Source organism: Myxocyprinus asiaticus, chromosome 2 (genome assembly GCF_019703515.2).
Source record: "Myxocyprinus asiaticus isolate MX2 ecotype Aquarium Trade chromosome 2, UBuf_Myxa_2, whole genome shotgun sequence".
Classification (NCBI taxonomy): Eukaryota; Metazoa; Chordata; class Actinopteri; order Cypriniformes; family Catostomidae; genus Myxocyprinus; species Myxocyprinus asiaticus.
Genome location: NC_059345.1, coordinates 3598877 through 3620637, shown reverse-complemented (window position 1 = coordinate 3620637; position 21761 = coordinate 3598877). Strand labels below are relative to the sequence as shown.

The 21761-nt window shown below is 39.8% G+C and overlaps 1 protein-coding gene across 1 annotated transcript in view; it reads left to right on the top strand.

Moving 5' to 3' along the window:
- LOC127450197 (C-myc promoter-binding protein-like) overlaps positions 1-21060 on the top strand; it is a 54445-nt gene extending 33385 nt beyond the window's left edge. The window contains exons 20-31 of the mRNA XM_051714072.1: positions 7080-7187; positions 8425-9308; positions 10770-10965; positions 12221-12315; positions 12857-13032; positions 13145-13240; positions 13644-13818; positions 15852-16106; positions 17377-17494; positions 19439-19601; positions 19734-19798; positions 19929-21060. Of these exons, the coding sequence (XP_051570032.1) occupies positions 7080-7187; positions 8425-9308; positions 10770-10965; positions 12221-12315; positions 12857-13032; positions 13145-13240; positions 13644-13818; positions 15852-16106; positions 17377-17494; positions 19439-19601; positions 19734-19798; positions 19929-20071 (2474 nt within the window). The 3' untranslated portion in view covers positions 20072-21060. The remainder of the gene's footprint in view (positions 1-7079; positions 7188-8424; positions 9309-10769; positions 10966-12220; positions 12316-12856; positions 13033-13144; positions 13241-13643; positions 13819-15851; positions 16107-17376; positions 17495-19438; positions 19602-19733; positions 19799-19928) is intronic.
- The last annotated feature ends 701 nt before the right edge of the window (positions 21061-21761 follow it).

The following is a 21761-nucleotide window of genomic DNA, read 5'->3' as shown; positions in this document are numbered from 1 at the left end:
GAGTTGGGAAGTCCAATCCGTTTTAGCAAATTGTTTCGTTTCATTAAATCGGTTTAAAAAACTATTCACAACTGATTCATCACTCAAAGCTGTTCTCTGAAGACCCAGCACAGCTGTTCATCACAAATATTTTCACTTTAAGGTTGTATTGCGTCTTTGTGTAAAATGTTGTTTATAGTTCCTACATTAATGTTAACATTGTCAAAAACATCATTAACAATAGTGTTAATTAAAATAACAGCCTATTAATTATTCCCATTTTGTTTACAACATTGTTCCAATTTCACAGTTTTAGTCCTAAACAGAGTCATCACTTACAGTTGGGTGATCTACCAAAGCTTTGTGAATTTGTTCAGCTGAGTCAATTAAAGAATGGTTCAAAAGATTCTCTATTTATACTTGGTGCAAACAGTTCTACCACCATTTATATTCGGGGTAAACAGCAAAACATTTGGACAGAAAAAGTGTGCTTCATGCAAAAACTCTCCTTTAATAAACATATTTGACAACGACGACTCCCTACAGTCACATTTATTCCTAAGTGCATCAGGCTAAATAAAATATAAAATCAATGCGGGAGCTCTAGAAAAGGAAATGATTTCTGAAGGGGAAAAAATGGGTTCCCTTTGTTTTCAAAACATTTTGACATTATCAAAATGTCTTGTCATTAAAATGGTGCAACGGGGCTAAAAGCGCACTGGGGTAAAAGGCACTTTTGATCTGATTTTCACCCAAAACACTAAAAAAAACTACCACAGTATTTGACACTATACAGGTGCATCTCAATATATTAGAATGTCGTGGAAAAGTTCATTTATTTCAGTAATTCAACTCAAATTGTGAAACTCGTGTATTAAATAAATTCAATGCACACAGACTGAAGTAGTTTAAGTCTTTGGTTCTTTTAATTGTGATGATTTTGGCTCACATTTAACAAAAACCCACCAATTCACTATCTCAAAAAATTAGAATACATCATAAGACCAATAAAAAAAAAAACATTTTTAGTGAATTGTTGGCCTTCTGGAAAGTATGTTCATTTACTGTATATGTACTCAATACTTGGTAGGGGCTCCTTTTGCTTTAATTACTGCCTCAATTCGGCGTGGCATGGAGGTGATCAGTTTGTGGCATTGCTGAGGTGGTATGGAAGCCCAGGTTTCTTTGACAGTGGCCTTCAGCTCATCTGCATTTTTTGGTCTCTTGTTTCTCATTTTCCTCTTGACAATACCCCATAGATTCTCTATGGGGTTCAGGTCTGGTGAGTTTGCTGGCCAGTCAAGCACACCAACACCATGGTCATTTAACCAACTTTTGGTGCTTTTGGCAGTGTGGGCAGGTGCCAAATCCTGCTGGAAAATGAAATCAGCATCTTTAAAAAGCTGGTCAGCAGAAGGAAGCATGAAGTGCTCCAAAATTTCTTGGTAAACGGATGCAGTGACTTTGGTTTTCAAAAACACAATGGACCAACACCAGCAGATGACATTGCACCCCAAATCATCACAGACTGTGGAAACTTAACACTGGACTTCAAGCAACTCGGGCTATGAGCTTCTCCACCCTTCCTCCAGACTCTAGGACCTTGGTTTCAAAATGAAATACAAAACTTGCTCTCATCTGAAAAGAGGACTTTGGAACACTGGGCAACAGTCCAGTTCTTCTTCTCCTTAGCCCAGGTAAGACGCCTCTGACGTTGTCTGTGGTTCAGGAGTGGCTTAACAAGAGGAATACGACAACTGTAGCCAAATTCCTTGACATGTCTGTGTGTGGTGGCTCTTGATGCCTTGACCCCAGCCTCAGTCCATTCCTTGTGAAGTTCATCCAAATTCTTGAATCGATTTTGCTTGACAATCGTAAGGCTGCGGTTCTCTCGGTTGGTTGTGCATCTTTTTCTTCCACACTTTTTCCTTCCACTCAACTTTCTGTTAACATGCTTGGATACAGCACTCTGTGAACAGCCAGCTTCTTTGGCAATGAATGTTTGTGGCTTACCCTCCTTGTGAAGGGTGTCAATGATTGTCTTCTGGACAACTGTCAGATCAGCAGTCTTCCCCATGATTGTGTAGCCTAGTGAACCAAACTGAGAGACCATTTTGAAGGCTCAGGAAACCTTTGCAGGTGTTTTGAGTTGATTAGCTGATTGGCATGTCACCATATTCTAATTTTTTGAGAGAGTGAATTGGTGGGATTTTGTTAAATGTGAGCCAAAATCATCACAATTAAAAGAACCAAAGACTTAAACTACTTCAGTCTGTGTGCATTGAATTTGTTTAATACACGAGTTTCACAATTTGAGTTGAATTACTGAAATAAATGAACTTTTCCACGACATTCTAATTTATTGAGATGCACCTGTACACTGCAAAATAGTTCTGATCCATGAGATCACTGCATGCAATGTCTAAGGTTTGATTTCAGTGTAATTTGATCTAATATTTAATCATTTTTAAAAGTATGCAAATAAGAAAATCCCTGAAATTATCACAGTTACTTTGAGACAAAATACTTATTTGTCATGTTCAGTTTTTTAACGTGACAAATAATACTATATCAAGTTTTTTTAAAACTGTCCAGTGAGCAAAATGATAGTACTTTGGGGTAAAAAGCCCCCTTGTTGCAGGGGCTAAAGGTCCCTATAAAACACGTTGTTTATTTAAGTGGAGGGAAGAGATTTGTCTGATCCAATCACAATGGAGATTAATTTGTTTACAGAACACTTGAGATGTTATAAAATGCCAAATGTGATCGAAAATAACAGGAAATGGTTATCCTATTTCTCAAGTAGTTATTTTGAATAAACATCATCTTAATTTGTTTCCCAAAAAAAGCATCTTTTTATTTTCACACAATTTATGTTACTCCGTCAATATTCAGTAAAAATAAATTATTATTATTTTTTTCAATATTGATTCATTTTGTGACCACAAAAAAAGCTTTTCCTTAAGATGTGCCTTTAGTTACCGGGGCCTGGGTAGCTCAGTGAGTAAAGACGCTGACTATCACACCTGGAGTCGCGAGTTCGAATCCAAGGCGTGCTAAGTGACTCCAGCCAGGTCTCCTAAGCAACCAAATTGGCCTGGTTGCTTGGGAGGGTAGAGTCACATGGGGTAACCTCCTCGTGGTCGCTATAATGTGGTTCTCGCTCTCTGTGGGGCGCGTGGTGAGTTGTGCGTGGATGCCGCGGAGAATAGTGCGAAGCCTCCACACACACTATGTCTCCGCCGTAACTCGCTCAACAAGCCGCGTGATAATCAAATCAAAATCACAAGTGCAATGGTGTGTGAAATTCTTGGGTGCAGTTCCGATCAACATAGCACTCGTGTCAGTGATGAGACATATACCAATTTACAATAATATCAAATTAACACAACACAATTTAAACGTCTGATACACACATAATTACACTCAACAATATACAAATAATAACATACACTGTACAGTATACAATACACACAATATAGATACACATTATTCAATAAAAATAAAAAATATATAAAAAGTATACATAGTAGTATATATAGAATGTACAGTAGGTTGTATTGTACTGTACTGACATTCAGGCTGTCGGTTGATAGTCAGTTGTTAAGAGAGAATATAATATAATAATAATATAATTTATGACATTCTGGTGTGAGATATAGAGTAAGAGTAATAAAGTGCAGTGCTGATGTATTTTGATCGTAGGAGATCAAAAGTTCAAAAGTCTGAATGCTTGGGGGAAGAAGCTGTCATGTAGTCGGCTGGTGCGGGTCCTGATGCTGCGATACCGCCTGCCTGATGGTAGCAGTGAGAACAGCCCATGGCTCGGGTGGCTGGAGTCTCTGATGATCCTCCGAGATTTTTTCACACACTGCCTGGTATATATTTCCTGGTGGGAGGGAAGCTCACCTCCGATGATGTGTCTGGCAGTTCGCACCACCCTTTTCAGTGCTTTGCGGTTGTGGGCGGTGCTATTGCCGTACCAGGCGGAGATGCAGCCAGTCAGGATGCTCTCTACAGTGCAGGTGTAGAACCGTGTAAGGATGTGGCGGTTCATTCCAAACTTCCTCAGCCGTCTCAGGAAGAAGAGGCGCTGATGAGCCTTCTTCACAATGACTTCAGTGTGGATGGACCATGTGAGTTCCTCAGTGATGTGGACACCCAGGAACTTGAAGCTGCTGACTTTCTCCACTGGTGCTCCATTGATGGTGATGGGACTGTGTTCTCTGTCTTTTCTTCTGAAGTCCACCACAAGCTCCTTTGTCTTACTGACATTGAGGGAGAGGTTGTGCTCCTGATACCAGTGTGTCAGAGTGTGCACCTCCTCTCTGTAGGCTGTTTCATCATTGTCAGTGATCAGACCTACCACTGTCGTGTCATCAGCAAACTTAATGATGGCATTGGAGCTATGTGTTGCCACACAGTCATGTGTGTACAGGGAATACAGTAGTGGGCTGAGAACACAGCCCTGTGGGGCTCCAGTGTTGAGGGTTAGTGATGAGGAGATGTTGCTGCCTATTCTAACCACCTGGCGTCTGCTTGACAGGAAGTCCAGGATCCAGCTGCACAGCGAGCTGTTTAAGCCCAGAGCCCGGAGTTTCTCATCTAGCTTGGAGGGCACTATGGTGTTGAATGCTGAGCTGTAGTCTACAAACAGCATTGTCACATAAGTGTTCTTTTTTTCCAGGTGGGAGAGAGCAGTGTGTATTGTATTTGCAATGGCATCATCAGTGGAGCGGTTGTTGCGGTAAGCAAACTGCAATGGGTCAAGAGAGAGAGGCAGCACAGAGCAGATGTAATCTCTGATTAGTCTCTCAAAGCATTTGCTGATGATGGGGGTCAGAGCAACAGGACACCAGTCATTTAAGCAAGCTATTTTTGATTGCTTTGGTACAGGCACAATGGTGGATGTTTTAAAGCATGTGGGGACTACAGACAAAGAGAGGGAAAGGTTGAAAATGTCTGTAAAAACACCAGCCAGCTGGTTCGCGCACGCTCTGATGACGCGGCCCGGAATGCCGTCTAGGCCTGCGGCTTTGCGGATATTCACCCGTCGGAAGGATTGGGTTACATCCGCTACAGAGATGGAGAGTCAACTAACCTCTGTAGCTTCGGCCGTGAGAGCTCTCTCCGCGAGGGCGGTGTTATTTCCCTCGAAACGAGCGTAAAAAGTATTTAGCTCATCCGGGAGAGAGGCAGCGGTGTTCATGGCGGAGTTTTTATTCCCTTTAAAGTCCGTGATGATGTTAATTCCCTGCCACATGCTTCTAGAGTTGGTGGTGTTAAACTGTCCTTCTATCTTGCTCCTGTACTGGCGTTTTGCTGTTCTGATAGTTTTTCGGAGTGCATAACTGGCTTGTTTATGCTCCTCCACGTTCCCGGAATTAAAAGCGGAGGTCCACACATTAAGTGCCTTGCGAACATCATTATTTATCCATGGTTTCTGGTTCAGATAGATCCGTACTGTTCTGGTCGGAACCACGTCCTCCACGCACTTTTTGATGAAACACATTACGCTATCAGCGTAAAGCACGATGTCGTCATCAGAGGTGGACCGGAACATCTCCCAGTCCATGTGATCAAAACAGTCCTGTAGCGTAGAGTCTGATTGGTCCAACCAGCACTGGATCGTTCTGAGGGCGGGTGCTTCCTGTTTCAGTTTCTGCCTGTATGCAGGCAGAAGCAGAATGGAAGAGTGGTCCGATTTGCCAAATGGTGGGCAGGGGAGGGATTTGTAGCCATCGTGGAAGGGAGAGGAGCAATGGTCCAAAACCCGGTCCCCTTGTGTGTTGAAACTAATGTGCTGGTGGTATTTTGGTGTGACTGATTTGAAACTTGCTTTATTAAAGTCCCCGGTCACAAAGAACGTGGCCTCAGGGTGCGCTGTTTCCTGCTCACTTATACTCCCATACAGTTCCTTGAGTGCCTGGTCTGTGTCAGCTTGTGGCAGGATGTACACAGCAGTGATAATGACCGCTGTGAATTCTCTCGGTAGCCAGAATGGTCGACACAGAAGCATGAGAAATTCCAGATCAGGAGAGCAGAAAGACTTGATAGAATGAACGTTCCTCTGATCACACCAGGATTTGTTGATCATAAAACATACACCACCTCCTCTGCTTTTACCTGAGAGGTCTTTCTCTTTGTCCACTCGATGCACGGAGAACCCCGCGGGTTCAATGGCTGAGTCTGGAATCTCCGCAGACATCCAAGTTTCCGTAAGGCAGATAATGCAGCAGTCCCTCGTCTCTCATTGGAAAGAGATCCGCGCTTTCAGCTCGCAGAGCTTGTTATCCAGAGACTGAAAATTTGCCAGTAGAATAGTGGGTAGCGGGGGTCGATTTGCGCGGCGTCTTACTCTGATGAGAACGCCGGCTCTGTTTCCCCTTTTCCTTTTGCGCTTCCGCATCCGGACTGCCCAGACAAAGGGCTCCGCTTGCGTGTTTGTAAACAGCGGGTCAGCATTGAGGAATTTGAAGTCCGGTTTACGGTGTGAAATTGCTGAACCAATGTCCTAAAGTGTTTGTCTGTCGTAGACAATAAGGCAGACAACATCCAAGACAAAAAACATAAGAATTGTAAACAAAACAAACAAAACACTACTATGTTGTGTCGGAGCTCGCAACGCAGCAGCCATACTCGGCGCCATCTTGAGTCCAGAAGGTCGGGGGTTCAAGCCCCTGCAAGATGCGCGGATTGACGGTCTCAGACATGGAGGCAACTGAGATTCGTCCTCTGCCACCCAGATTGAGTCACTACGCCACCACGAGGACTTAGAGCGCATTGGGAATTGGGCATTCCAAATTGGGGAGAAAAAGGATAAAAAAAATAAATAAATAAATAAAAAATATGTGCTTTTAGCTCCGTACTGGTTTGAATTCTGCTCATCTTATTTGCTCTTAATTTATTTGTAATAACTTTCAAGTCATAGAAGGTTTGTTTGTAATTGTAAACGTACGATTTGGAATGATTGTGTTTAACAAAAATGTCTAAAAGTCATATCAGTAACCATCAGTAAATTAGAAGTCAGTAAATTCTTCTTGCCTTCTTTGGTACTCATAATGGTAATATTGGTTTTGTGTATTTCTTTCTTATTTCAGAGACTGACAATGTCAACAGCAGTGATTTTAGGCTCCACACAGCCGACACTATTTCCTCCTCACCACATCTTGGAATTTTCCGTAGCAACTGTTCCCATGAGAGTCAAGGTTGTGAGTCCTCATCACTCTCTTGTTTACGTATTTAAAATAGTTTTCATTTACAGACTAATGGACCAAAAATATTTTTTTGCACACAGTAAATTTTAATGGTATAAAATAAGTCAAATCTACTTAACTTCATGATATAATACTGATTAAAGTGAGTGAGTAAATTTAACTTAAACTTAAACGTAAATTTAAATGAACAATTCACATGTGTAACTTGCCTTATAAACAACACACGTTTAATCTTGAACCACACGCCTTCCACAGGGATGTAGAGATGCTGTGTAGTCCATTAGACAACATCACCTTGCATTACTGACAATAGAAAAAGGATACAGAGAAGCGCACGCAGACCTCAACACGATGACGGGAACAATCAGCAGATAATTTTTGATCATGAACGGTTAATTTTGAGTAGAAAATGAACTTCAGACTTCAGAAAACAAGAAGTTACCAAACGCAACAACAAAAGCAACAATAAAAATGGTGTAAATAAACCATGCAAGCTCATTCATTATTCAAGCTCGGTGTATGCTGGGAACACCAGCTTAAAAGTAAAATCTGCTCATTCAATTTACCAGTGAAATTTACTCAAGTAAGTGAATAAATATGACAAGGTTTTCTACTTTAGGATTTATATATGATGACACATTATAAAGAGAACAAACAATCATGAATAATATTTACTTATTAGCTAGAGCTTTACATTCTTGAATAGAGTACAAATGTAGAATTTACTCAATATTTTCAAGTTCACGCTTAAACTAGCGTATTCAATGTAGAAAGTACTTAATTTTTTCTGCTGTATTTACTTCACCACAAAACCACTTTTTGTTTTCGAAAACTACATTTTCTGTTTCCTAACCACATTGTTTTCTAAATTATGCATTATTAAAGAGCGTTTTTAAAACTCTCAGTTTTGGGCATAGGAAAATGTTGTTCCATTGTGGTTAAGGCGTAAACATAGCAAAATCACGGTTTTCAATCAAAAATGAGCCCAGGTGAGCCCAGCCTCCACTAGATAACAGTTCGTCCCTTCACAGATCGTTTCAGCAACTAATGTTGAACCAATCACCAATGCTGTGAAAGTGCAAATGCCTTAGAAAAATTGCTGGGTATTGTTTTTATCATCTTGGACAAAACCTGCATTTTCTTATTTTACCTACTCCAGGGTTTCAAAGTATTTACAAATTGATTTTTCCTTTTTATTTAAGACATTATTTTCTATTCTCTCTCACAGTAGATCATGAAGCAGGACTGTTGTTCTCTTCCTCATTGGAAGAGATTGGTGTGGTACAAAGAAATAGCAGCTCTCGTAGATGCCAAAAGTCACTAGATGTTTCTGTAGGCTGGCCCAGTGGCCAACAAGATTGTTATGACACATCTGAGCTGGATTTGGGCTCACAAAAGTGTATTGGGAGACCCAAGACACAAGACATAAACACACATGGCAAGTTTTCACCATCCTGGAGTCAAGGCATGACCTCAAGCAACAAGGAAAAGAGAGTGTCTGGTCCTGACACAATACCCATCTTTGCTTTTGAAGACTTGGAATTGGAGGCAGAGAACACAGAGGATAAAAATACACAAATTATGTCGAATGACAATGGAAGTGTTGGAGCCAGACGTCTGTCCAGAAGAATTGGAGTTAAAACAGGTTTTGACCCCCTTTCTCTGCTGGTTTCAGAGTTTGAGGAAGACGAATCCTTGGTTCAGGACACCAACTGTGCTCCCACTGCTAGTCGCCATCTGGCAGAAGAAATCGAGATGTATATGAAGTACTCTTGCAGTCCACGTAGCAGTCAAGTCCTAAGCATGGACCTTGCAATGCCTTCAAACTATTTCCCTGCTGGCTTTGACTCTGGTGTACCTGAAAATTCTGCGTCAATGGCTGGTGCCTTACCTTCTCAAACCACACATTACCAATCTTCATCCATCCCATGGGAGATGGCAAAAGAGACTTCCAGTTCATTCCTGGCTTCAACCTCTCCCTACTCGTCCTTTGGAATAGATTCTCTTCTTCCACCAACACTGGACGTTCTCAAGACTAGTGTGATGTCTGCAGGAAAAGGTGTGGCTGAGAAAGCCAGTCGCTTATACTCACACTTTGCCACTCCGTCCAAAGTAAGTTACATGGCAGAGTACATAATAAGTAAAAATCTGAAGTGAAATGTTTAAGAAAATTCCAGAATACACCCTCCATCTGTCATTGGTCAAACAAACAGATATTTCTGCCCCTAACTTATGCCATTGGTTGAGCCAGTGTTGCTGTGTTGGGCTGTTTGGGGTGATCAGAACAAACAGAGGAATTTTTAGAGTGTTTACACTTTTCTGGGAAATCATCCTACCAACGGTTTACTTACACTTTTGAGCCAAAACATTATGACCACTCACAGTTGAAGAGAATAACATTGATAATCTCCTAACAAGGCCACGTGTCAAGGTCTGGGTAGATTAGATGGTAAGCGAACAATAAGTTCTCATATTCAACATGTTGAATGGGCAGGAGTAAAGACCTGAACGACTTTGACAAGGGCCAAATTGTTATGGCCAGATGACTGGGTCAGAGCATCTCTGAAACGGCAAGGCTTGTGGGGTGTTCCCGGTCAGCAGTGGTGAGTACCTACAGACAGTGGTCCGAGGAGGAACAAACCACAAACTGGCAACAGCGGGTTGTGTGCCTAAGGCTCATCGATGTGTGAGGGTAACGAAGGCTATTCCGTCTGGTCTGAACCGACAGAAGGTCTACTGTGGCACAAGTCACAGAAAATGTTAATGATGGTTACAGGAGGAATGTGTTACAACACACAGTGCATCGCACCCTGCTGCGTATGGGGCTGCGTAGCCGCAGTCTGGTCAGAGTGCACATGATGACCCCTGTCCACCATCAAAAGCACCTACAATGGGCACATGAGCATCGGAACTGGACCTTGGAGCAGTGGAAGAAGGTCGCCTGGTCCGATGAGTCACGTTTTCTTTTACAGCACGTGGACGGCCGTGTATGTGTGCGCCATTTCATCTCATTCAGCAGGATAGTGTGCCCTGCCACACTGCACACATTATTTGGGAATAGTTTGAGGAACATGATGAAGAGTTCAAGGTGTTGCCCCGGCCTCCAAATTCCCCAGATCTCAATCCGATTGAGCATCTGTGGAATGTGCTGGACCAACAAGCTAGATCCACGGCGGCTCTACCTCGCAACTTACAGAACTTGAAGGATCTCCTGCTAATGTCTTGGTGCCAGATACCACAGGACAACTTCAGTGGTCTTGTAGAGTCCATGCCTCGACAGATCGGCACTGTTTTAGAGGCACGCAGAGGACCAACAGCATTTTAGGCAGGTGGTCATGATGTTTTGGCTCATCAGTGTATAGTTGACTCTGCAGGTGGGGAAACCAACACAACAGCATTCCAAGCTGGACACGAGCTTACAAAACACAATATATGCCGGTCTTTTCAGCAGGGGTAGCTCATTATACCCAATGGATTCTGCTATTTGTTGCTAGCAGTAATTTTTTTCCATATCATCATTTCATTGTGCCAACAAAATAAAAAAAAACATCATTTTGTATACTTTGTTTCTAGGATAGCCATTCAGACAAACTGTTTTCAACTGAGAAGGACAATTATGCATCTCTACAAGGGGAAGGGGTGTTTTCATTCAGTGAAGGACATTGTACGACTCCAAGCACTGACAGCCTGTCGGCCAGACATGAATGTGAGCAGTTCTTTGATAACACAATGAAACAGCTCAACTCAGAACCACAATCAGCATTCTCATGTAAGCAGTCATAGCTAGAGGTCGACCGATAGTGGGTTTTTACTGATAACTAAGGTCGTGGGAAAATGTTGATAACCGATTAATCGGATGATATTTTTTATAGAATGTTAAATACAATTTCTTAGCCTTTTCTTACTATGAGAGGCACAGACACAAAGGCTGCAAGAGTCCAACCCTTACGAAAATCGAGAGTTCAATTTGCCACAAATTCGCCACTGATAATTTTCACATGCAAATGAGCTTTGCTGCAAACTTGTGGCAAATTGCCCATTGTTGCCAAAGGTTTGCTGAGGTTCACCACTACTGGCGAAGAGCTGCAAACTTTTGGCAAACATTTGTGGCGAATCAAAAGCTCATTTGCATGTGAAAATAACAAGCGGAATGTTTGCGGCTAGTTTAGATTTTTTGAAAGGGAATATGATCAAAATCCCAGATGCAGTTTATTGTGCAACCAAAATCCCAAAAATAAAAATAAAAACATGAAGATTTGGTTCATGTCGCAGGACTTTTAACTATTAACAAGCACAAAACACACTTCATTATTTTGGGACTCTTATTTTGAAATGACTGAGACTTCGCACTTTTAGAAAGCTCTAAATTTCAGCATTTACAAAATTAAGATTTTAACAGCCTATATTCACCAGATTAAGGATTTTGTATAAATGCATATTTCACCAGATTAAGTTTTTCGTTTTAATTCAATAAAATTGGAGATGCAAAATATGTGCTGACGGGGCACGTTTCCATATAGTTTCCACATTTCCATTTTTCTTGCATGCCCTCACTTCTATTTAGAACATTTGATTTATCTAAGCAAAATAACGAACTGTGTAATGGGAGCCAGCTGTGCAATGTGTATAAACCTCACTCTCCTGACCTCAATAGGTGCACTAGCGACTGATGCTAGAGACTGTAGCCTTTAGCCTCCTTGTTAGCGCACCCTTCTCCCATGCTGGTTCGAGTCCCGTATGGAGCGGGTAGAACAGGAGTGTCACATATACATTGAAGTGAGAATATGGATAACTATTTTCAGTGATAAAGACTTAGACACAGCAAATCCTCATGAGGTGTCAGTAACTGTTTTTATTTCACTTCTAAAGGCAGCTGTTATACTAAAAAACAAACAGCTTAGGTTTTTGCCAATAGCCAAAAGTTCCAAAAAACGAATCGGTCATAACAACTATACCAATAGACTACTGTAATATGCTCATTTAATCTTGTAATTTTCATATTTAACCCATATTTTCCTCTTTAGGCTGTATTTATGCACCTCAGGACTGCTCCTTCGCAGACAAATCTGAAACAGATTCCTCTCAGTATGCAAACAAAGATACAGTCTATGCTATGGAGGTGATGCATGGTTAATTCTAAATAAATACAATCTAAATCAGTGATATTCTGCATAATTTTTTCTTTTATTTTGCTGGTTCTTATTCATCTTCCTAAACAACGGATACAACAGTCTAGGATTTTATACTGACACCTACATTTACATTTATGCCTTTGGTAGACACTTTAAACCAAAGCCACTTAATGCACATTCAAGGTATACATTTGATCAGTTTTTGTGTTCCCTGGGAATCAAACCCATGACATTGCTATATCAGCTGAGGTATAAGAAAATTGCAGATGCCTATCAGTGTGTACACAGCATCACACACATGCAAACAATCTCAAAACTCTATTCACATCAAAACAAGCATTTTCTATGCCATCGATATGACTGGTCTTTATAAAAATATTATTAATTTCTTTGGGTGTAGAACTATTTTTTGTGATTTTTTTTTTTTTAATTAGGCCCTAATTTTAAAAATATTTACCACACCACTAATCAAATGCCTGCTTTCTGACTTGCTCGTCAACACATTTCTTGTCCTTCTGTGTGTGCCAGATCCTGATATCGAGCTGCTCACGGTGTAAAACATGTGAATGTGTTGTATATGATGAGGAGATTATGGCGGGCTGGACAGCAGATGATTCTAATCTGAACTCGACCTGTCCGTTCTGCGGAAACCCATTCCTGCCTTTCCTGAACGTGGAGATCAGGGACCTCCGCGAGCCCGGAAGGTTCCGATTCTTATTTATTGTACATGATATAAATAGATGGTTTTAAACCGGTTTTGCTTCAGGACCCATATTATACATTTGACATCCATTGGTTCTTTCTATCCTTTCACAGCTTATTTCTGAAAAGTAGTCCATCAGAGAATTTGCTGTCACCCTCATCAACCCAGACAGTACTCTGTTCAACATCATCACTTCATGACAAATACAGGTGCCAAGACAACAAACATGTAAAGACAAAGTAGGGCTATCATGTTGACTTGTGAGATTAATTAAATGTGTTTAACACCATTAAATGTATTTACAACAAACCCATCATCAGCCAGGCTCTTAGTCAGGATCAGTAAATTACGGAGATGCTGTAGGCTTTCTAAATGGCACATTTTCTTTATAAACCAAATTCAGGGACCTTTAGCAAAAGTAACGTCTTTGCATCTTAGCAATGTGTTAAAATTGAATGCACTGCACTCTATACAGTAATTAGAGGCACATTTCAGCAAACATTTGAGATGAATTCTGATTATTTTAATCTATAAACAACCCTACATGGAAGTAATAAAATGACTGACATCGTAATCTGGACAAATTAACTCTTTTTTTTTTTTTTTTCACAGAAGTTCTTACTCACAGACACCAAGTGTGAAGATTCCTTCAAAACAGGTCACTTTGTGTTCAGAGGAAACACTGGTACACAGCATCCAGTCCTTTGGGTCTTTGGAGGAATCTTCTAGATCTGTCCAGTGGGCTAGTTCTGCGATCCCATCGTCAAGATGCTCCAAAGATGCTCTGGTAATGCACAAAATCCCAAACATATCAGCGCTGTGAATGAACTACCTGAATGTAGCAACAGTAGTTCAACAGTTTAAAATAATGTACCTTTTTCCAAGTAGTTATCTACTTTTTCTCCAGCAATTAGCCTGTTCAACTCACATAACACACATACAGTGGACTATTTGCAAACAATTGGTCTAATGTACAGTCTTAAGATGAACACACACACACACACACACACACACACACACACACACACACACACACATATATATATATATATTTCATTCCACTAGATGGCAGCAAGTAGTAGGAAAAAAAATGTTTTCTCCTCTATCACCTTCCATCACAATATACAGATCTGAAATGTAGGTGGCGCTCTAACGCAGCTAAGCACTCACACCACTGACATCCAGTCTATTTTGGATCACATGCATGTTTCCCACTATTTGCATGTTTCCCACTACCAAATATCTCGGCCTCTGAATGGACTAGAAGCTCATTCTAGATGCTGTTGGATAGCTGAGATCCTAACTTTTGGGATGATATACTGTATAATATTTTATCATCAATAGTTGCTAACATATTCTGCAGATGATTTGTTTATCATGCTTTTTCTGCTGGACTTTTTCTGGACATCTGAGATATAACATTGTACTGTATATATTATATTTCACTTTGTGATACTTTTGATAATCATTTGAACTGTGGTATTAAGGCAACAAAATAAACTGTACAGTCACTTTTCTGAGAGCGAGAGCTTTTATTTGATATATGACTTGTATATTTAAGTGCTATGTAAAAAATTTTTTATGTTCATACTCATATTTCCACATTATCATCTCTAGGTGGCGCTCATTTGCGATGCGGAGGATGTCAGGCTTTATTTAGTTGCTTTATTTAAAATTAATACAAAGTTATAGTATTCTATGACTTTAACTATTTAAGCGTGAACATATCGCATCGCTTCTCAGTGTTGGAAAGTATGAGTCATTCTATTGAATCTGTTCATCCTGAATGGTCCTGTTACTCATATGTAGCGGTGGAAAGTACAGGTCATTCAAGTGAATCGGTTCGTCCGGAACGGTGCCCTCTATTATGTTGTGTTGAAAAGTACAAGTCACTATAGTGAATCAGTTCGTCCTGAACGGTGCACTCTCTCATATGATCGGATTGGAATACGAGTCATTCTAGTGAATTGGTTCGTCCTAAACGGTCCTCTCTCTCATATGTTGCATTGGAAAGTATGAGTCATTCTAGTGAATCTGTTTGTCTGAAACGATCTTCTCTCCCTTACATACAGTTTGTAGTGTTGGAAAGTACGAGTCATTCTAGTGAATCGGTTCGTCCTTAATGGTGCCCTCTATCATATGTTGTGTTGGAAAGTACGAGTCATTCTAATGAATCGAATCATCCTGAACGGTCCTGTTACTCATATGTAGCGGTGGAAAGTACAAATCATTCGAGTGAATCGGTTCGTCCTAAACAGTTCTCTCTCATATGTCGTGTTGGAAAGTATGAGTCATTCTAGTGAATCTGTTTGTCTGAAATGATATTCTGTCCCTTACATACAGTTTGTAGCGTTGGAAAGTCTGAAACATTCTAGTGAATCGGTATGTAAATCATGCACTCCATTTCATAAGGAGCATTCAAAGCATTGGAGTCATTCTTGTAAATCGGTTTGTTTGGACGTTTCATGTAAATGAACAGATTCAAATCAAAAGGACTGACCGATTCAAGTCCCTGCGTGGTATATCAAAATTGAGTTATGACAGAAATCGAGCCTTTTAGACCGTGATTTGACCAGTGAAAGATGGGTTTGGCTTAGCTGTTCTCAAATTCAGAGAAAACAGTGTAAAAATTTGATAATCCACATTTGGCTTGAAAATGTTTGCTTATTAGGGTAGTATTGTACATCTCTTGTAAAATGAGAACTGAAATGAGTCTTGATGTGGATCTTTTTTTGAAAAAGATATCCAAGACCATGCAGATCTAGATCTGTTTTAAGTATAATACCTACAGTATATAAACACAGAGACTGTGTTTTGCAGAACGCTCTGAGCATGTCCTGGCGCTTGCATCATCCAGAGCCAGTAACGGTGCCATACCTGAGTCCAATGGTGTTGTGGAAGGAATTGGAGAGCCTGCTAGAGAATGAAGGCAATGGCATCATCTGTCACTCCACTGTGGTGGACAATCACCCAATCATCTTCTGGAACCTTCTGTGGTACTTCACACGAATCGGCCTGCCAAGCAATCTGCCTGGTCTCATTCTTACTTCAGAACACTGCAACAGAGGATCACAGGTATCTCCATCCATACATTCAATATCCATCCATAATGTTCTGAACTTCACATGTGGTTACTCGGCCTGGACGCCTGTCACACAGACTTCAGGCATCCACTAAAACTCTCCAAGCAAACCAGTTGCTTTAAAGGCATTGCAAAAATGGCTCATAAAATTGAAGTCAGTTTTGAGAAAGCTCTTGATAGGATAATCATTTATCCAACTGAGCACTTCTAATGTACAGCTCTGGAACAAATTAAGAGACCACTGCAAAATTATCCGTTTCTCTGGATTTACTGTTTATAGGTATGTGTTTGAGTAAAATGTAAATGTTTGTTTTATTCTATAAAGTATTGACAATATTCCTCCCAAATTTCAAATAAAAATATTGTCATTTAGAGCATTTATTTGCAGAAAATGCAACTGGTCAAAATAACAATAAAGGATCAGTGATGATCTGGGGGTGCTTCAGCAAGGCTGGAATCGGGCAGATTCGTCTTTGTGAAGGATGCTTGAATCAAGCCACGTACAAGGTTATCCTGGAAGAAAACTTGCTTCCTTCTGCTCTGACAATGTTCCCCAACTCTGAGGATTGGTTTCTCCAGCAGGACAATGCTCCATGCCACACAGCCAGGTCAATCAAAGTGTGGATGGAGGACCCCTGGATCAACACCCTGTCATGACCAGCCCAATCTCCAGACCTGAACCCCATTGAAAACTCTGGAATGCGATCAAGAGGAAGATGGATGGTCACAAGCCATCAAACAAAGCTGAGCTGCTTGAATGTTTGCGCCAGGAGTGGCATAAAGTCACTCAACTGCAATGTGAAAGACTGGTAGAGAGCATGCCAAGACGCATGAAAGCTGTGATTGAAAATCAGGATTATTCCAGCAAATATTGATTTCTGAACTCTAGTATTGTGTTGTTTAAAAATGAATATGAACTTGCTTTCTTTGCATTATTCGAGATCTGAAAATGCTGCATCTTTTTTGTTATATTGACCAGTTGTCTTTTTCTGCAAATAAATATTTTTATTTGGAATTTGGGAGAATTGTTGTCAGTACTTTATAGAATAAAACAAAAATATTCATTTTACTCAAACACATACCTATAAATAGTAAATCCAGAGAAACTGATAATTTTGCAGTGGTCTCTTAATTTTTTCCAGAGCTGTACAATCTTAAGATATTGTTGAGGTGTATTGCAAACAAAGCTGATGAGATAATGCAAAATAAGAGTCAAAACTTTAGTTTTGTCATACCAACAAATTCATGATGCTCTTACTGTAGGTTCCACGCCATTGGATGTCTGAGGACAGCAAATATATTCGAGTGCAGCTTCTCTGGGACAACCTTAAACTGCACAAAGACCAAGCCCAACCTTTATATATTCTTTGGAATACACACAGTGAGTACACCAAGACACATTTAATACACAGGGGATACACCAGGAATTAATTGCACTTGCGGATTGTCAGATTTAAGAAAATTGGACACTGAACATAGGAAAATGCTGAAATTTGGCACACCAATAGGTGTGGGTATTAATAGCCCACTGACAAAGTTTGGGGTCCCTAGGCCAAACTCTATAGTGCCACCACCAGTTACAATAAAATAACTTTTCTTATGCTTCTAACCTTTGAACCGTTTTAGGTCTTGTGGCTCAAAAAATTTTATGACGACAATTTTTTTTTGTCTAATTTCTCTCCTCAAAATGATTGTAATGGACCCTTACATTTAATCTCCACCCATTACAGTGGCCACCATGTTGGATTGTGACATTTATTGATTTTTTCGCTACTCTATCTTCAACTTTGTCAGATTTGCCCAAAAATGTGCTCAAATGACCTCCAAATCGAGCCGCACAGAACGGATGATACAGAATTTAGATTTTCGCTTTCGTTAACTTCGTATTGGTGGAATTTTTTACAAATGTCAATGTAAAACAAGAAGTTAGGCTGTATCTTTGCAACGCTTTGGTTTATCGAAACAAACTTGGTATATGTTTCAATAGGACCATGATCTGAGGGTACATGCCAAGTTTGGTGACAGTGCCACCTATGGGTCGAGAAACCTTAAAAATGCCCATACATTTTGTACAGTTTTGCCTAAAATCATGAGATTGGTGTCTATGGATTCCTTGGGTCATGAGGATTTTTAACGATACCAATTTTTCTGATATCACCTATATTGCCTCTCCACCAATTAGAATTTTAATATTATCTAGGCAACACCAGTTCAAAAATTCACTTTTATTTTGCTTCTAAATTTTGAGACATTTAGCCTAGAAACAAAATTCTTTTTTTGTCTAATTTCGTTCCTCAAAATGATTGTAATGGACCCCTTACATTTAATCTCCACCCATTACAGTGGCCGCCAAGTTGGATTGTGGCATTTATTGTTTTTTCGCTACTCTATCTACAAACTTTGTCCGATTTGCCAATATATTGGCTCAGAAGATCTAAAGAATAAGCTGCACAGAAATGATAGTATAGAATTTAGATTTTCACTTTTGTTAAAATGTTACAGTAACTCAAAGTTAATGGTGTTGACATAAAACAGGAAGTTAGGCTGTATATTTGTAATGCTTTGGTTTATCGAAACAGACTTGGTATTTGTTTCAATAGGACCATGATCTGAGGGTACATGCCAAGTTTGGTGACAGTGCCACCTATGAGTCAAGAAATCTAAAAAATGCCCATTACTTCTGAACTGTTTTGCCTAAAATCATGATTCCTTGGGTTATGAGAATTTCTACAAAACCAATTTTTCTGACATTGAGCCACAAGACCTAAATCGATCTGCAGTCCCAGCATTGGGCCAATAGCCCCAAAGCGTTACCCTAAAATCCACCCTTAATAATCTGCCCTGTTGCCAACATCACACACCCTGCCCATTTCAGCAAGAGGGAAGCTGAAGCTGAGGTATCAGACTCTGGAGGCTAGTTAGCCCTCGAAATAAACATGATGGAGACTGAAGCTGCCGTTTGTTTGTTTATTTTGGTCATTGCTTGGTAGAAAGCAAGACCTGACTCTGTGAAATGCCACCTTTGACATTGATCCTGCCTCAATCCCCAGTTGGCCTTCTTTACCAATGGGTAATCGGTGGGCCTCAAAGAAGCACGATGAAGCCCCAGAAGTGACAGTGGGAACGCAACTGGCCCTGGCACACACCAGCACGCCCCTCATTTGGCCTGATAGTAGAAATGCGGCTAATGACTTAAATATGCATGGCATTTAGATCCTGGTTAAACTGGATTGTGGGTGGTTAGTTAATAAGATGTTTTTTCCCCCCCTCTCTAAAATAACAACACAGTATTTAAATGTGTTTGATTGTTTTTCTGCACCTCCAGGTCTTAGTTACCCAGTTTCTCAAGGTGTGTATAGAAGAGATAGTATGTTCAGTGAGGATCTGCTGCAGACAGTGATTGAAAGCATTGAGAAGGATGATGTTTATACCCCTGTTTGCCAGCTGCTACAGCTGTTATCATACTCATCCGGAGCTCACAGAAAGAGGTTAATTGATATACAACACACAACAGACTCTTCACATGCACAGACATTCTTATAGGGAAATAGCCTACAAGCATTTGGATGATTTAATATGAAACCTCACAAATGTCTTTCTCTTATTTTCATCTTTGACAGAAGTTTATACAGAGATATTCTCTTTCTGTGTAGAGTTGCACTTGGTGAAGAAAACATAGATATTGGTGAGTTATTGTTCTGTATGTTTGCTGTATGTTAGGTGAACTTCTTTTTTGGGTGAACTATTCCTTTAACTGTACCTTTGATATGTTTTATGCCTTATTCTGACAATCCTCCTTACTATCCTCATCTCAGATGTCTTTGATCGAGAGTATCAATCAGCATATGACCGCCTGAATCCTTCACAAATCAAACTCACTCAGAATTGTGACCGACCGCCGAGCACTGCTATTAAAGAGTGCAGGAAGACTTTTGGAGAGCCTTACCTAAGACTATAAACTTAATCTGCTACTTTTTCTCTAAACTTTGTTTTCATCAAAAAGTTGGAACTAATGTAATGAAAGATTTTCCTGGGTCCCACTTTAGGTGTCTTTAACTACTATGTACTAACATTACAATACAACATATTTATTGTGTAACTACATGTTGTTCTCACAAGATTCACATTTGCTGCTACTGAGGTTGAGGTACGGGTAGGTTTAGGTTGAGGGTTAGGAGTAAGGTTAAGAGTGTAACTACAGATGTATTTAAAACAGGAACTTTAAATACAAGTACAATGCAACAGTACATATGTACATAAAAAGTACATCGTATCAAATGCTTTATAACTACTTAATAGTAGTTAAAGACAACTTATATAAAGTAGATCCTTTTTCTGCAATATGAAGTCTGAATAATAATAAGCAATATTAGAAAAAATATGTTTAAGTGCTGATTTTAATCTCCTCATCAAAGCTTTTCAAAATGTTATCTCTTGAACTACATGCTGAAAGTTATTAATTACTTCAACTGACCCTTTGCTAAGCTCCGCCTATGGCGTACATTTTTACGTCAAATGTATTGTGGTCGCAGAAAAAAATAAAGATGTCATAAAATCATAAGATAAAAAGCACTAGCAATATATTAAAAAACAAACTGAAGCAAAATAATCTATATTTCAAACAAAGTAAAGTTTTTATAATTGGTCAATAGCAATTTTAAGGTGGCACTTAACGAAGGGTCAATAGATCTGTTCAGGTTGTAGTCCTAAAACACGGGAAAGAATTTGCCATGGGTTCCCTCAAGATTTTCCTATGGGTTTTTATAAAGGGGTTATTGAACTTATGAGAAACATAAGGTCTGTGGTAAACATTACTTGACGATACGTGGACATGTTTTTCTACAACATAAATTACACAAACTCATACAGCAAACATGAATTTTGAAGCCGTATTGAATTACACATTTTTGAAGATCACATTTTAGATACAGTGGCAAGAAAAAGTATGTGAACCCTTTGGAATTAGCTGGTTTTCTGCATTAATTGGTCATAAAATGTGATCTCATCTTAAATAAACTCACAAGTATAGACAAACACAATGTGCTTAAGATAACAACACACAAAAATGATAAACTTTCATGTCTTTATTGAACACATCCCATTAAACATTCACAGTGCTGTGGAAAAAATAAGTTAACCCCTAGGCTAAAGTAGAATTAGAGTCAGAAGTTGACGAACCTGGCATTCAATTAATGTAACGAGATTGGAGGTGTGGGTTAGAGCTACTTTGACTTATAAAAAGCACTCAAACATTTTGAGTTTGCTATTCACAAGAAGCATCTGCTGACGTGGACCATGCCTCACAAAAAAGAGATCTCAGAAGATGATCAAGAATTGTTGCTTGCATAAATCTGGAAAGGGTTACAAAGAGAAAATCTCGAAGAGCTGAGATATTCATCTGTCCACAGTTAGACAAACTGTCTATAAATGGAGTCGATTTAGTACTGAGGCTACTCTCCCTAGAAGTGGCTGTCCAGCCAAGATGACTCAAAGGGCACACCAGCAGAATGCTCATTGAGGTAAAAAATAACCCTAGAGTGACAGCTAAAGACTTGAAGGAATCATTGGAACTGGTTAACATCTCTGTTCATGAGTCTACAATACGGAAAACATTAAACTGGCATGGTGTCCATGGCAGGACACCATGA